Source organism: Carassius auratus, chromosome 49 (assembly GCF_003368295.1).
Source record: "Carassius auratus strain Wakin chromosome 49, ASM336829v1, whole genome shotgun sequence".
Taxonomy (NCBI): Eukaryota; Metazoa; Chordata; class Actinopteri; order Cypriniformes; family Cyprinidae; genus Carassius; species Carassius auratus.
In genome coordinates this window covers 13,253,209-13,269,287 of record NC_039291.1, presented here as the reverse complement: position 1 = coordinate 13,269,287, position 16,079 = coordinate 13,253,209, and the positions used below count along the sequence as shown (strand labels likewise).

The following is a 16,079-nucleotide window of genomic DNA, read 5'->3' as shown; positions in this document are numbered from 1 at the left end:
CCACTGAGCTGTCTGCTGCACTGCAGAGCAGAGAACTGAGACCGGGCTTACATGAGAATGATACAACTTGGCTGAATCCCCCAAAAAAAAAAAAAAAAAAAAAAAATCGAAGGAAATGTCCAGTTCTTTAAAGTCTATTGTAATGCAAAAACCTAATTTGCATTACTGCAAAGCTGAATCGTAATTAAATACGTAAAATAACACATTTGGATTAATCTCGAAAAAACAACGTTCCTCAAATAATATAATGTGGGCATTGTGATTCACCCATTTGTGCTCTTAATAAAGAGACTGAGAGACACAAAGATCAGGATGGGAAAGAAAGAGCAGGACAGAGTGAGTGGCTGTGTGTTAACACAAGCAGAGGGACCCTGACTAGCTAGAGGACTGCTTGCTTAAAACACAAGTGCTGCATTCTGATACCGCATGCAATTGAAAGCAGCTGTTGAGCGGGTCGACTGCCTTCCCAAATGCTGTTTGCAACCCATCTCCCAGGGAGACCCAGTGATTTGCTCTGTTTAGAAGCAGAGCGCAGAGAGGAAAAATCTATTCACAACACAAGACTGTCTGCTCTCCATGGAGAATCCCCAGTGTTGGTGATCTGAATGCATGTATGAGTGTCTGGGCTTTAATGTAAAGACACACACGTTGTCAATATCATAGAGCTCTTTTTATTCTCTAACAGACTGGGATATAAACGGTTTGTGCGTAAAAGGTAAAGTTTCCGTGAAAAGTGTTTTTGTGCATGTGTGTGTCTCATTATCAGGCAGGCCTGCTCTATTTGATCGTCGCTCAAGAGGAAAAAACAACAGAGAGAAAAAGCTGGGCATGAGAGCTGGAGAGAGCGAGAATGACAGAGCAGAGGAGAGACAGAGAATACTAACCAGGGAAGGACATGAGAGAAAATCTCCTTGTTTAACCACTCCAGTAACTTTCAATCTCTCAGCACAGCAGAAAAAAGGAATGAAAGGGAAAAAGGAGAGAGAAAATCTCATTCTCTTCCCATCTATACATGTCTATTATTCTGTTCCAAGAACCTAGTGAACTGTCTATGAAGGCAGACTTTTCAGACTTGAAAAATAAATACATTTCTTAATATTTTTTGTCTTATTTTCTAATATAAATATGTAAATATCCTTAAATCAAGATAAATGTAATGAAAACATTTGACATTGTAATAATATTTTAAAATAGTACTATTTTTACTGTATTTTTGATCAAATAAATGCTTCTGACCAGTAGTATCTACACACACACACACACACACACACACACACATATATATTTATTCATATGCAATGAAACTAGAATATAAGAAAGTTAGCTTTTTTGAATTAAATTACAAAAAATAAAAGACATTTTCCATGATATAATTTTTTTTTTTAGATGTACCTGTGTGTGTGTGTGTGTGTGTGTGTGTGTGTGTGTGTGTGTGTGTGTGTGTGTGTGTGTGTGTGTGTGTGTGTATATATATATATATATATATATATATATATATATATATATATATATATATATATATACATATACACACACACACTTTTTTTTACAAACCTGTGCCTACTGATAAAGGACACCATCAACAGTATTGATGGAAAAATAGACTATGTTTGACAGGTGCAATATTTGAAAATCATCAAATATGATGATTTGAACATCAAAGCAGCTCACTATGTTCTGCCACATTCAACAGCATTGCAAATGTACAGTCTTGATTTGACATGACGCCCCATTAGCAACCCAGAGTGACCACAGTCAACAGCTCAAAGAAAAGCACCTTTGCCCCGTCATAGAGAACTAGCTGTATAACGGAGCAGAGACCAATATAATAAGCCCACAGCTCTGACAGGAATCCATATTTACTGGCACATGTCAAGCTCACCTTTGTATTCATAGTTGAGGTTCAGGTAATTGTTGTCCCGGTTGTTCTGGGAGAATGGCGGGCTGTGGAGACACAAGGAGAGAAGAAGGAGAGATGATGGTTATTTCTGCTTGTTACTCCCTTGTGTGCAGCGTTGAGGTTGGGCCACACCGTCTGCCTGGCCTACATCCCCGCACTGCACAGTCCCCGACGTGCCAATGTTTTAGGATGGAAACGTGAGATTTTATTTGCCTGATACCTGACCCGAGATAGTAATGCCTGACCATTCATTTAGAGTTTTGTACATATCTGAATATTGCATCATTCAATTGTGTACAATGCAGTGACCCCAAAATGTGATGTAGGCCAGGATCTAGAATGTTCAAAAAAAAAAATGCTATAGTTCAAAAGTTTGGTGTCAGTAAAATGTTATAATTTTTGTATAAATTTATTCTGCATTCAACTGATCAAAAGTAGGAGCAAAGACATTTATAATGTTACAACAAAATTCGATTTCAAATAATTCCTGTTCTTTTGAACTTTTTATTCATTAAAAGAATCCTGAAAAAATGATCACAGTCTCAAATTATTTCTATTACAGGTACATCAAAAAAAAAAAAAAAAAGATCACGGAAAGGGTCTTTTTTTGTAATTTAATAATAAAAAAAAAAGCACACTTTCTTCTATTCATTGCACACAAACTGAAATATTTCAAGAGGTTGTAATTCTGATGTTTATGATTAGGAAAATATAAAACTCAGTATCTCAAAAAAGTTGATTAAAAGTTTGATTAATTTTGAGTATAAATACTGGGTACCTCCTGGGCTAGTTTAGAACATTCAACCAGAATTATGGGAAAGACTACTGACTTAAAAGTTGTCAAGAAGACAATCACCAACACCCTCCACAAGGAGTGTAAGCCACAGAAGGTCATTGCTGAAAAGGCTTGCTGTTCACAGAGTGCTCAGATGTCTTCAGCTGTCACATTCCTAGAATCAAGCCACTCCTGAACCAGAAAATCGGACTGTTGCTCAGTGGTCCACATTCCTCTTTTCAGATGAAAGTAATTTATCATTTAATTGGGAAATCAAGGTCTGGTGTCTGGAGGAGGAATGGAGAGGCACAGAAAGTCCAGTGAGAAGTTTCTGAAGTCAGTGATGATTTGGTGTTGCTCCATTGTGTTTTGTCAAGTCCAAAGTCAATGCAGCCATCTACCAGGAGATTTTGGAGCACTTTGTGCTTCCATCTGCTGACAAACATTATGGAGATGTTGATTTCATTTTGCAGCAGGACTTTAGCACCTGCCCACACTGCCAAAACCCCTTCCAAGTGGTTTGATGACCATGATATTACTGTGCTTGATAGGTCAGCCAACTCACCTGACCTGAACCTCACAGAGAATCTATGGGGGAATGTGAAGAGGAAGATAAGTAACATCTGACAAACAATACAGAGGAGCTGAAGACCACTATCAAAGCAACCTGGGCTTCACTAACGCCTCAGCTGATCGCCTCCATGCCACGCCGCACTGAAGCAGTCATTCGTGCAAAAGGAGCCCCAGCCAAGTATTGAGTGCATAATTAAACCTGCTTTGGAGATCTTGAACATTTCCGTTAAGTAAATCTTTTTTTTTTATTATTGATTGATTATTTTTGAGATACTGACTTTTTTATTTTCCTAGGCATAAGCTGTAAGTCATAACAGAATTGAAACGAAAAACTCTTGAAATATTTCATACAAAAAGTAAAGACCTTTTCCATGATATTCAATTTTTTTGAGATGCACCTGTAAATCCCATTTGCATAGCATAGCTTACAAGCATAAAAATTATTTTCTTAGAAGGTACAATTTTATGTCTTCAAGATCTGAGTAATTCCTGGTTATGTAGAAAACGTAACAGTTTTAGAAACAGATTAATCAAGTTTTCCGGGCAAACAAATGAGTAAGGTCCTGTCCACACGGACGTGGGTATTTTCAAAACCGCTGCTTTTTCTACGTGGTTTGGCCGTTCGTCCAGACACCAACGCAGCACCAGGTCACTGAAACTGAACATTTCTGAAAACTCCTGCCAGGGTGAAGATTTCCAGAAACTCCAGTTGCAGTGTTTTCGTGTAGACAGCGGATCTGAGATTTTGTCTTGTGGCTTTTGAGCATGCGCTGTTATCTCAGCCAACTGGAAACTTTTTCAGGCTTCTGATTGGCTAACGTGGCTTTACAGTTGAGATTATATCACCAACTGTTGGCTTGGCATTCTCTTGACAGTGCTTCATAGCATACGTTTGCAGTTTCATGTAGACAGATGTACGTGTGGACCTGGCCTAACTCCAATCTGCCATCATTTGCTCAGCTGTGGGTAGTTAGACAGCAATGTTTTTTTGTTTTTTTAATCAGTGTGAACTGTAGCTTGTAGGCTCTGGCACACGAGAATGAAATAACACTGATCTTTGACAGACTCTGCCAATCAAGTATCAACATATATCAACAAATCCCAACCCTTTTCTTCAGAATAATATGTATTTCGGTGTGAAACTGTCCTAATCATCAAGCAAGAAATGACAAGGTCTTGACAATATCAACTGAAATATAAAGTCATTTAAGAGGTGGAGCAACTTTTTTTATCATAATTTATTCTATTTTTATTATTGCAGGAAATTAGACAATCTTTCGTTCACAGGCAAACCAGCAGATAAATTAATTTTATTAAAAAAGTAGTTAGGAATTATTATAATGCTGACTTTAAGATGCAAACGGCCCAGTTTCAATTCACATTACAGAAGACGTTTACTAAAAAAAAAACTATTTTTGTAACTCTTATAGGCAACAGCAATACCAAAAAAAGTCATGAGTTAATGCTATGAGAGAGACATAATGTGATTGTTATTGGCCCGACCCTGTTATCCCTGTCTGATGGTGACGTCAGGGCTGAGCGGGGGTCAGTGCCCGTATGAGGGGAGAAATCTCCATGCACTTGTTTCCTGCCATTGTTCTCTGGGCTAAAAGCCAGATAAGGCTCGTGCAGGTAGCATGGTTTTCCTCTCTCCTTCTCTCTCTTTCCTGACTTTCATTCTCACTCTTTCTTTCCCGTTTTTTTTTTGTTACTGCTTTATTGACTGACTCTTTTTCTAACAATAGCACATAGGCAACAGAAAGCAGAATAGATTGGTGAGATCAACCCACTCTCTCTCTCTCCATCCTTCTCTCTTTCATTCTCATTCGTTCACTCTCTCTGAACAGAGCAGAGGCGGTGAGCGATAGCACTGGAATCCAGGCGTCTAGATAAGCAAACTGTCGCCGTGGTGACATCAAGGGCTTCCTGGTTGGCCTTTGTGACAACCCGATTCAATTTCCTCTCTGGGCAGCTTGTACGTTTATCAGATATCCCTACCCGTAATTATTATAATATACTCATTAAAGGTGAACGGTGTAATTGTACATTAAAAAGCAGTCTTCCATCTTCCAAAACCCTTTTTCCATTTAAATGCAGAGACAACTATAAATAAGGCAATTTTAGCTTGATTTCATCATCTAACTACAAGTAGTGACAATACTGAACAACATATTTCATTAACCTGACTGTAGTTCTGCTGCTTTTAAAACTATGTCCAACAACTAGTCGATTTATTAGTGGGAAAAACCAACACTGAACTAAAATACATTTTCATGACTCTAATAAACTAAAAAGAAAAAAAAGAAAAAAAAACAATAATGTTTTTATATATGTATTAAACACTATGTAATAAAAACACATTTTCTTATATTTGAAAAAATTTCATAACATAATAAAAAAAACATTTAAATCAATTTACAGATTACGTCTGTCAGTGAAAATATTTTATTATTTATATACTATTATACTGTTTGTTCATATTTGAATTAACTTCTTTTTAATTTTAATTTTTGTTTAGGTTTTTAGTAATTTTGTTTTGTGCTTTATTTTATTTATTAATTTCCATGTAGCTTTAACTATTCCTGTTTTAGCCATTTTAGTATTTCAGCGTATTATATTTCAATTAGTTGCCATGGCAACATTTATTTATTTTTTATTTAGGTTTTCATCTAATATTTATCTTTTATTTTTTGCATATTTATCTCATATTTTCTTTATGTATTAAAAAATGTTCAAAAAAATAACAGAATTATGTATTTTGTGTTCCTGTAGCTCAATTGGTAGCACTGGGGTTGTGGGTTCGAATCCCCGGGAACACATGGTAAAAACTGATAGCCTGAATGCACTGTAAGTCGCTTTGGATAAAAGCATCTGCTAAATGCATAAATTAAATTACATTTTAATTTAGTTTTCTTTCCCCACCCTGTTCCACAAACCTGAATTAACAGAAAATGGAAAAATAATAAATAAACAACTAACCAACTGACCAAATAATAATTATATGAGTAAATGATTAACAATATTAACAGAGTGCTTACTATACAAAATAGCAGGATACATTTTAATATTCTGTTATCAAGCTGATATATCAAAGTATGTTTTTGTAAGTACATCAATAAATTAAGTATTCACAAAAAGAAACGATAGTTGATAGTTTTACTTAACAATAACAACATTATCTGGCAGTCAAAAAAAAAACTGCCACCGCCATAGCTATACGTTTAAAGACTGATGTCACGGATTTGACAGTTTGTGCATTGCTTTATAATGTTTCAAGTTGATAAAATTCAACTCTGCTGTGCACCATCTAACTGTTTTTGAAACGAGCCATTGCAGCACTACAAGTATTGCTGGATTTTGTGTGATAAATTGCTTGTGACATCTACTCATTTGTAAGTCACTTTGGATAAAAGCATCTGCTAAATGTACATACCAGGCTTCTTTAAATCCCAATTAGTAGGCTGGTCTTTTTATTAATGTAGTCATGTACATGCCTAATACACGAGTTCATAAAAAGGTGTTTGGCCCACCTGTCCAGTGCTTGGTCCAGTGACTGACAGCTGCTGGAAAGTGACCCATTCGCACTCCCGAACGGCTCCATGAGCTACAGACAAAAAACAATTTACATCATTTCATTGCATTACACTTTTCATTGTGGTTTGTGCATCTAAACTTAGCCCTCTACAAGGCTGACATAAGATTTTCCATGAGCCAATGCTCATAATATGTCCGAGCTTCCTTTACCCCAGACTGTTATAAAGTGCAGTTACACAGAACAGAGACATCCTGTACACTTTATACAAGTCAAAGAACATGAGAGACCATAAAATCCATAAAGAATATTTTTCTTTTCATTGGACGCAATTATTAATTGATATTAAGTTTTAAATATTGTGACTATTTTCTTCGCCAAGATAGTATAGAATGTTAATATTGTCAATTTTAAGCTTTCTTATTGAATAAATATTGCCAAAACACTTAAAGTAATAATATTGCTAACAATACTCATAACCCATGGCTAAGAGCAGTGCATAAGTGTGAATCATTGCTTAAAGTGTTAAAAGTCTCTATTTAGAAAGAAGTGGTATGTGTGAAAGCACATTGTGAAAGTTCTTGATGTAACTTGATGTAATCACAGCTGTAATCTACAGCTCCAAACCAACGCTTACATTGGAGTCGAGCATTTCTGGGATGAACTCTCCTTCACTGTGGATGCTGGTGTAGGACCCCTGCCGAGCGATCTGCTGTTGTTCCTCTGGTACGCTGCCCGGAGGGGGTGACGTGCGACCCGTGTTCAGAGATCCTGCAGACAGACGGAGTGAGGTTAGCATGACACATCACACAAGTCTGGAATAGTAATACTTCCACAGCAACTAATAACAGAGTGCAGGATGCCAAAAACAAAAAGTGGAGCAGACTGCAATAAATAACGACTGGGATGGAAGCGTGGTGTGACTGACAGGTACGAGTGAGCAGAACGTGAGAGGAAGAGGCAAAACCGAGATGAGGAAGAGATATGAACAAAAGGAGGGTTGGACAGCGCTAACGGAGGATGAATACAGAGAGAGGAGTTTAATGAAAAAATGTGGGGAAGAAACGTGAAGGGACCATTGCTCTTTTATTCTTTAACACTATGAAATACTTGTAATGCCAACAATGCACACTAAAACAGATAAATGCACTAAAGTGTATTATTTAAAATGTCTCAGAAATAATTACATACTATGAAACATTGAAAAAATTATATATATATATATATATATATATATATATATACATATATACATACATATATATATATATATATATACATATATACATATATATATATATATATATATACATATATATATATATATATATATATATATATATATATATATATATATATATATATATATATATATATATATATATATAAAATATACACACACACAATACTGTTCAATGGTTTAGGGGTTGGTAATTTTTTTGTCTCTTATGCTCACCTAAGTTGTACATATTTGATTGAGAACAGGAATACTGTTAAATATTTGACTAAATGTTTTCTATTGTAAATGTGATTAATTCCTATGATCATTTTTGTATTTAAAAAAGCATCCAGTTTTTCATGAGATTGCTTGTTTAAAAGCTATTTTTATTAACCAACTGCACAACATCATACGAAACATGTTATGCATGTAGGCAGTTTCTTCCTTCACACCATAATGCTGACTGCTCTGACAACGAAATCTGTAAAAATATATCCTTGACATTCAGTCAGCAAAAACCTACAACCTCCATCATTCAGTATGCAACAGGAAGCGAGCTATCTCCTCTCTCCCGTCTCGTTCTCAGGTGTGAAAACAAAGCGATGGTGCCAAACACTGGAATAAACTGTGAGATGGTGAGAAAGAGTCTCAGAAAAATGTTTTGCTCTATAAACAATCTATTTGGAGAATATTCTTGTTTTGCATTATATTCATGTTATGAACTTCACTTCTCTCACTGGTTATTGGCTGAATAATGTATTAATGACCCGATCAGACCTATATCTCATTAATATCACCTGATGAACACCATGCAATGCTGCCAGTTTTGAAAACACTTATGTATGAAACTACAGACAAAAAAAACATGTTTTGTGTCACTGGTGTGCACTGTGCATGTTGAAAGAGACATGAAAAATGGGTTTATGCATGCAAATTCACACTCTTCTACTGCTAGCAAAGCAAAAAGCCTCGAGAGATGCTTTTTCAAACACTACAATTGCATTCTACTAGTTGTTATGATCTGAGACTGACGAAGAAATGACCTTACAAAAGACAGAGCCTGAATCAGATTAGAAATACCCTTGATTGTCCTCGCGATCTCTCATAAATGAATTTGCATTCAACAAGATGAAACCAGGATTTCATTGACTGCATTTACATGCAACGTTTGAAGGAAAAAGACAGTTAAAAAAAAAAAAAAAGTTAAAAAACAGCATCCGTATCGGCCTAGAATGCAAAAAGAGTACTAAATCCACTAGGAGGTAAAAGAAAACACTAATGTAACATCTCTGAGAAAAGGATTCTACATGACTGACATGTAAACAAGCACCAACAATGATTCCAGAATGTGCATTCAAGTAAACCATTTATTTGTTATGTGCATTTCAATCCAACCGATTCCGACTAGTCAGACATTATGCAAATGCATCCGCACAGGGAAGTGGTATCAAACTGATGATTTTAATCCACTCCTCTGCCCTTCACGACATCCCAATGATTTTTCCAGGCTTTCTCTAACAGGCCTGATGTCACGGAGCTCTTTGATACCATTCTCCAGACCCGATGGAGAATGTGCAAATAAAGAATACGATAAAGCATTACATACTGCCGTTTTGACTGCTGTGTGTGTTAGGCGTGTGTGTGAGCCAGGTGACGCACCTATAGAGTGTTTGCGCACTCGTTCAGAGCCTTTGAGAACCGAGGCTTTGAGATCTCCCAGGGACTTGGATGACTTCATCTCGCTCTGCTTGTCTTGGCGGCTCACCTGAAGGAACTGAGGAGAGGTGGACATATATGAGGAATTCTGCTAAACCTGGAAAAATACAGTCGTTGCTTTTCCAATAAAAACATCTAAACAACCCTAAAAAAACTTCGGAGGGCAAGATTATGTAAGATGTTAAGAAATGTATATACAGAGAATTTCTTTCATACAGAATGTTTTCTTTTTCCTTAAAATATTTACATATTTAGCATATTTATTTGACCAGAATAATACAAAGTTCAAGTACAGGTTAGGGTTTCCATTTGGGTTTAGGTGTTGTTTTACTTTTGGCTTTGGTTTGGGTCACTTTGCTTTGTTTCGGCTTGGACTCACTTGGTTGTTGGGAGGTGTTTTCAGAATCACTCTCAGAACGTTGTTCATTCCAGAGCTGGAGCTCAATCCCTGAACCGCTCTGTCCAAATCCTCCTGACACTTCAGAGCCACCAACATCTAAATCCAGACAGATCATTAATGAAGTGCAGAGTTAAAAAAAATAAATAAAATATGTAATTGAAATGCACAGACCCTTACTGCAAATATAAACGCTAACCTGATTGCAAGTAACTGAAGAGTAATGGATATGAAGTGTAAAAGCCGATAAATTATAAAATTGATATACATTGAGGTGCAAAAATCAGAGACCTGTTTCCATTTTGCATTCTTTTATGATTTAACAAATTTTCATTACACTGCCATTGGAAGTTTTGGGGTCAAGAGTAATTTTTATGTTATTACTATCAAAATAGTAATATTTTGAAATATTATTAAGATTTGAAATACCTGTTTCCCATTTATTTTTTTTTTATTGTCATTTATTTCCAGTTTTCAGTGTCACATGATTTTTCAGAAATCATTCTGATACGCTGATTTGGTGTTGAAGAAATATTTCATATTATCAGTGTTGAAAACAGTTGTGTTGCTTAATATTTTTGTGGAAATTCTTTGATGAAGAGAAAGTTAAAAATACAGCATTTATTTAAAATTCGAATTTTTACATATTATTTTTTGTAAAATTATCAATGTTATTACTCACACTTTTGATCAAGTTTTAAATTTTTTTTTTAAATCAAAAACAATCTGATTGAAAAGTCAAATTTGAAATTGAATTTACATTATTTTGGTATTCGATGCATCCTACTTTTGCTTTAATGAAAGTTTTATTTATTATACATCATACATTGTCAATTTGTCATGCTCCTAAAATTTTATATAATAAAATAAAATTATACTGATAAATAGTTTTTAAAATCAATGTATTTTTTTAACCTATTAACTTTTTATATCTTATATTTGTTAAAAATGCACTAAACGGATATCTGATGAACAGAAAAGTGGAAGTGAAACAAACGACCAATTTTATTAAGAAACCCGACAGACAATTATTAAAGATGTAGATAATGCCAAAATGGCTAAATATGTATTGCTGATATATATTGACCGATCACTACAAAAATGACAATAAGTTTTCTAGGATCAATGCACCACCTCTTTATCAGTGTAGTATAGGTCCATTTGCTGACCGAAGGCCTCTGTCACCTTCTGAAGCAGATCCTTGAACTTCAGCGGCCTTTGGAATGGAATAATTCTAAAGCAAGGGAAGAAAAAGTCTGGTCAAACCAAAACTACTTTAAGATGGACATTCCTTTCATTTAGTTTTGGCTGTCCATATGTAAACAATATGTAAACATGGCACTGCGGAGAGCAAGAAGGCACCCTTCCAAACAAGGGTCACACATCCTTAGATTGGGGGTCATTACCATAGCAACAGAGGTGATGAAGTACAGGTCAATGTGTACTGATGTGTACGAGTCCATACTTCTACAGCCATATATGGTGTATTCACTCATAGGACAGACCACAAACCATGTCTGTGTTTTTTTTAACAAACATGGCTCTGTTTAGAGTGTGCGTCAACATATGGGGTGAGAGAAAAAAGGAACTGAGAATGCAAATTGGTTTGTGTGTATGCATGATTTTAATCCAAGGCAAGCATGAGGAGTTTGAATGTGCACGAGTGTGTGTTTGGCCTAATCAAGCGGAGCGGACCACTGTTTCAACACCGGGGCCCACATCACAACGCGCACAAAGGCAGATGGAGCGCTTCCTGAGAGGAAAGAGGAAAAAAGCGGTGCAGCGCTGGAAGTAGCAGGAAGCATGTTTTTCCCCTCCTCCTCCAAAGTTTAGCACACCAGACAAATTTTTGCGCACACACACACACACACACACACACACACACACTTCATACTGTATCTATTACTTTTGAAGAAGCAATATCTTTAATAAACAACTTGTGACTTTTTTTGTATCAAATTCTACAAGAATAGAAATAACAGCATTTATTTGACATTGAAATCTTTTTTGACAATGTTTCTGACGGTGTACAATACTTTTTACATAAAAGTATCATTTTCGGTTGCACTTCACAGTAAAGATTAATAATTAATAATGTTTTAAATAATTTTTTCATTAACTTATGGAACTAATGTAGTAAACTAACATTAACAAATGGAAACTTATTATAAAGTGTTACCTTAATATCTTAAGTTTCCAAGAATATAAACTTATCTTTCAGAAATTATTTGAATATGCTGATTTGAAGCTCAGGAATAATTTATTATTCTGCGATTATGCAACAATGTTAAAAACATTTTATTTATTTTTATTTCCATTTTTGTTTTTTATTCTTTGATGTATAGAAAGTTCAAAAGAACAATGTTTATTAGAAATGGAAATCATCTTTATTGTCATTTTTGGTAAATGTAATGCATCCTTGCAAAATAAATTTATTAATTTCTTTTAAAAAAAAGAAAAACATTTCCTTTTAATCTTTGCACACCAGCCAAATTTTGGAATGCACTTACACAGCACTTCATATCTACTACTTCCAAAGAGCTGTTATCTTTAACTTAAAAAAAAAAAAAAGATGATTTAACTTTTGCAATTAGTGGTTTATGTATCTCCAATTTAATGACAGCTGCCTGGTTTTCATCTAGAGAAGTTTAGATAAGGACAACTAGGGACATCCGTCATGGGTGAAATCAAGCTTTTCTGCTGATTTGAGATCAGCTGTATGTTGTTTAGCAGTCAGGTTTTCTGTAGATGAAGCTGTTTTGAGCGATAGCTCTGTTTACACTGGCCAGTGAGAGATAGTGATGGTAGAAAATCACAGTGGAAGACTGGAGAAATGCAGGATGTAGAGTACGAGATGATTTTCCTTCCTCTGCGTGCACAGATAAGCTCCTCAGTTTGGCCGTGTCTCTCTGCGCTTGGCATGGCACGCGGGGATCTCCTACTTCCTGTCTCTGTGTTGCAGTCGCTGCCAGAGGAAGACGGTTTTGAGTGTGTCCAACTAGGCTGGTCTGTTAACTAATGCCTGTTCTGATGAGTTTTTTATTACTGTAGGCACAAGTGTGTTGATTTATTATAATGTGTGCTGTGATATATGGAGATAAACGCATACAAGTTTAATGCAAGTTACATTTTACGACTTTCTGATGCAACGCAATGAAAACAACATTAATGGCACTGACAAAAAAGCACAGTGATATTACTACAGTATGTTGTTGTGGAAATATATAGTCAAATAGATTTTCCTGTACACTAGCGTTCAAAAAGCTGGGGCCATAAAACAATAATATCGTAATACTGTATTGTATCACAAAATAACTGATTTTTATTTGATTGTATTTTAACATGTAATTTACTCCTATAATGGCAAAGCCAAAAGTTTAGCATCATTACTCCAGTGTCACATGATCGTTTAGAAATAACTGAATATACTGATTTGATGCTGAAGACATTTTTTTTATTATCATTATCAAGCGTTGAAAACAGGTTGTTGTGTTGCTTAATATTCTATAAATATTTCTGGAAACTTCTTGAAATTCTTTCAAAAAGTTCACAAGAACAGCATTTATCTGAAATTTAAATCTTTTGTAACAATGCAAAAATTTTACTGTCACTTTTTGATCATTTGTATACATATTTCCTTAATAAAAGCATCAGTTTAAAAAAAAAAAAATATTTCAGACCCAAACTTTTGAATCATAGTGTTTATTGCTATTTCATTTAATTTAATTTAGTGCACCTTCTTATTAAAAACTTGATTTATTTTAAGCTGTATGTATATAAACCAGTGCATAGTGCAATTTGGATAGTGGAAAAAACTTATGCATATTCATAAGAGTGGATGGAAGTACCACCATTTGGCCAGGCTGATTTCTTAAGATTCACTGATACCATTGTTTACTCAAATAATAATATACAGACAGGTTTTAATACTAATTTGTCCCTCGTTTAAGGAGACAAGGGATATATACAGAGTCCTGGCCAGCTAAGGAAATGCCAAAATGTTAAGCTTCCTTAAAAACAAAGTGCATTTAAAGCAAGTCAGGGGGGCATTGAGGGGATGCTTCGGGGTAACGGAAAACTGTAGAGAGACAAAATAAACCTTGTAAATGAATTGCTTTGTATAAAAAAGCAGCCAGAATGTATTTGTAAGCGTTAAGCTCTCCTTGCAAGTTTGGAATTATATTTATTGTGAAAAATACTACACAGATAAATTTTAATTGAACATAAAAATATTTTTATAATATTTTAATAAGTGGAGAAAACCTTTCATGCTAATTCCTTATTAAAAGATGCACAAAATAAATATTATCCAGTTAATATTTTAACCATTTGCTTAATAAGTCAATACCATACAATCACAAAGTCAAAAATGTGTTTTTATAATGAGTATGAATGGCTCTGTGCACATGAAAATATGTAACCGCCTTTATATTTAATATATTTGGGGGTCCTTTGGAAATAAAAGTTTTTCTTTTCCTAGAGTAAAATGACGTGACATGAAGGCGAAGGGCTATTCTGATTGAAGGTGTGATGCTGTCTTCTCCTTTCATTGATTTATCCACTGGTGCACTAGTCTGCCTCATACATCTCTGCTTAAAGCCAAGGCAGAACAGAAGAGAGTTAAACACAAAGATTTTGTGCCACAGCATCCAATTAAAGCTGTGAAAACAGCTCAAAAGCACTGTGAGACTGCAGCAACGTCCTGTGACATAACCCACCGAGGCATTTCACACAGATGGCAGACCTCTGGGGATCTTTAAGACCAAAGTCTGACTTCTCTCAAGATGCATCAGGGCTTTGTGGTCACTTTCTTCCTATAAACAAAGCTTCTTCAATGTACTAGATTCTTTCTATGTGGAAACTGGCTTGAAATGAGGGAAAATACTGGCTTCTTATGAGTACATTAGTGAGACGTTACGTTTGCTAAACCACATATGGATATACTTTGCAAAGATTCACTTGTTGCCGTTTGGCAGTCCTGAGCTGGGAAAACATGACATGTTTTGTGTGTGGGTGTATGGATGACCTACAGGACATTGAAAATTAATACTGGGTGTGCCATTGAGCTGAAACACTTGGCTTCAGCTCCTCTTTTCTCTTCTGGCTACTTCTGCCAAACTGTACCAGAGTGAGGGTGAAATGCCGCATCTAAATGTCAAAATACTTTTATAGGAACATTCCTGTTCTTTTGGGCAGCTTGGCATATTTTCCATTCTTCCCCATGCCGAGAGATCTTAGAAATGGCGTAACAAGAGCTGGGATAAGACGAGAGGAAGGAAATCAGGGACGGGACAGAGCTGCAGAAATAATAAGAACGTTCCGACTCACCGTTTCTCTCGCTCATGCTCCAGCTTCACCCGTAAATCCTGAGTGAAGAAAACAACAAAATGAAACTCAATAATTCAGTGGATCAAATACACAAATGAATTCTGATAATCTGCTCTTCTGTGCAAAAAAAAAAAAAAAAACTTCTCAATGCGGTTTTCTTCTCCAGTACTTATATTCTTTGTATTAAACCAATAAAACAAAAGCATATATATATATATATATATATTTTTTTTTTTTTATTAGAAACAATGCAATAAACATTTGTATTAATTATAAAAAAATACATTTGTATTCATTTTGAACCAACAAAATTCAAATATGGAAAAAAATTCTAATATAATTATTGTATATTATTTATTATTATTTTTTTTTTAAATAAAAATTCTTCAGATACACTTGTATTAAACAGCCAAAATGAAAATATGAAGAACAAAATTCAATTTGAAATTATATTATATTATTATATTTATGTATCATTTTAATAAAAAAAATATTGAAAAATACAGCTTCATAACTTTTAAAAGCTTACATGTATGTAATTGCACGCTATATCATATAGTACATTAACTGTATTCTCACGTTCAGTCTTGGACTCCTAACTATAAATACATGTCTTAATCTGCATTTGCTTTGCATTCA

At 35.0% G+C, this 16,079-nt stretch overlaps 1 protein-coding gene across 1 annotated transcript in view; it reads right to left on the bottom strand.

Moving 5' to 3' along the window:
- Window positions 1-16,079, bottom strand: part of LOC113066300 (mitogen-activated protein kinase kinase kinase 3-like) — a 65,196-nt gene that overhangs the window by 16,883 nt on the left and 32,234 nt on the right. Inside the window, exons 5-11 of the mRNA XM_026238172.1 lie at window positions 15,441-15,478; window positions 11,247-11,346; window positions 10,095-10,211; window positions 9,659-9,773; window positions 7,418-7,551; window positions 6,779-6,852; window positions 1,883-1,944 (exon numbers count right to left, since the gene is read on the bottom strand). Coding sequence (XP_026093957.1) covers window positions 1,883-1,944; window positions 6,779-6,852; window positions 7,418-7,551; window positions 9,659-9,773; window positions 10,095-10,211; window positions 11,247-11,346; window positions 15,441-15,478 — 640 coding nt within the window. The remainder of the gene's footprint in view (window positions 1-1,882; window positions 1,945-6,778; window positions 6,853-7,417; window positions 7,552-9,658; window positions 9,774-10,094; window positions 10,212-11,246; window positions 11,347-15,440; window positions 15,479-16,079) is intronic.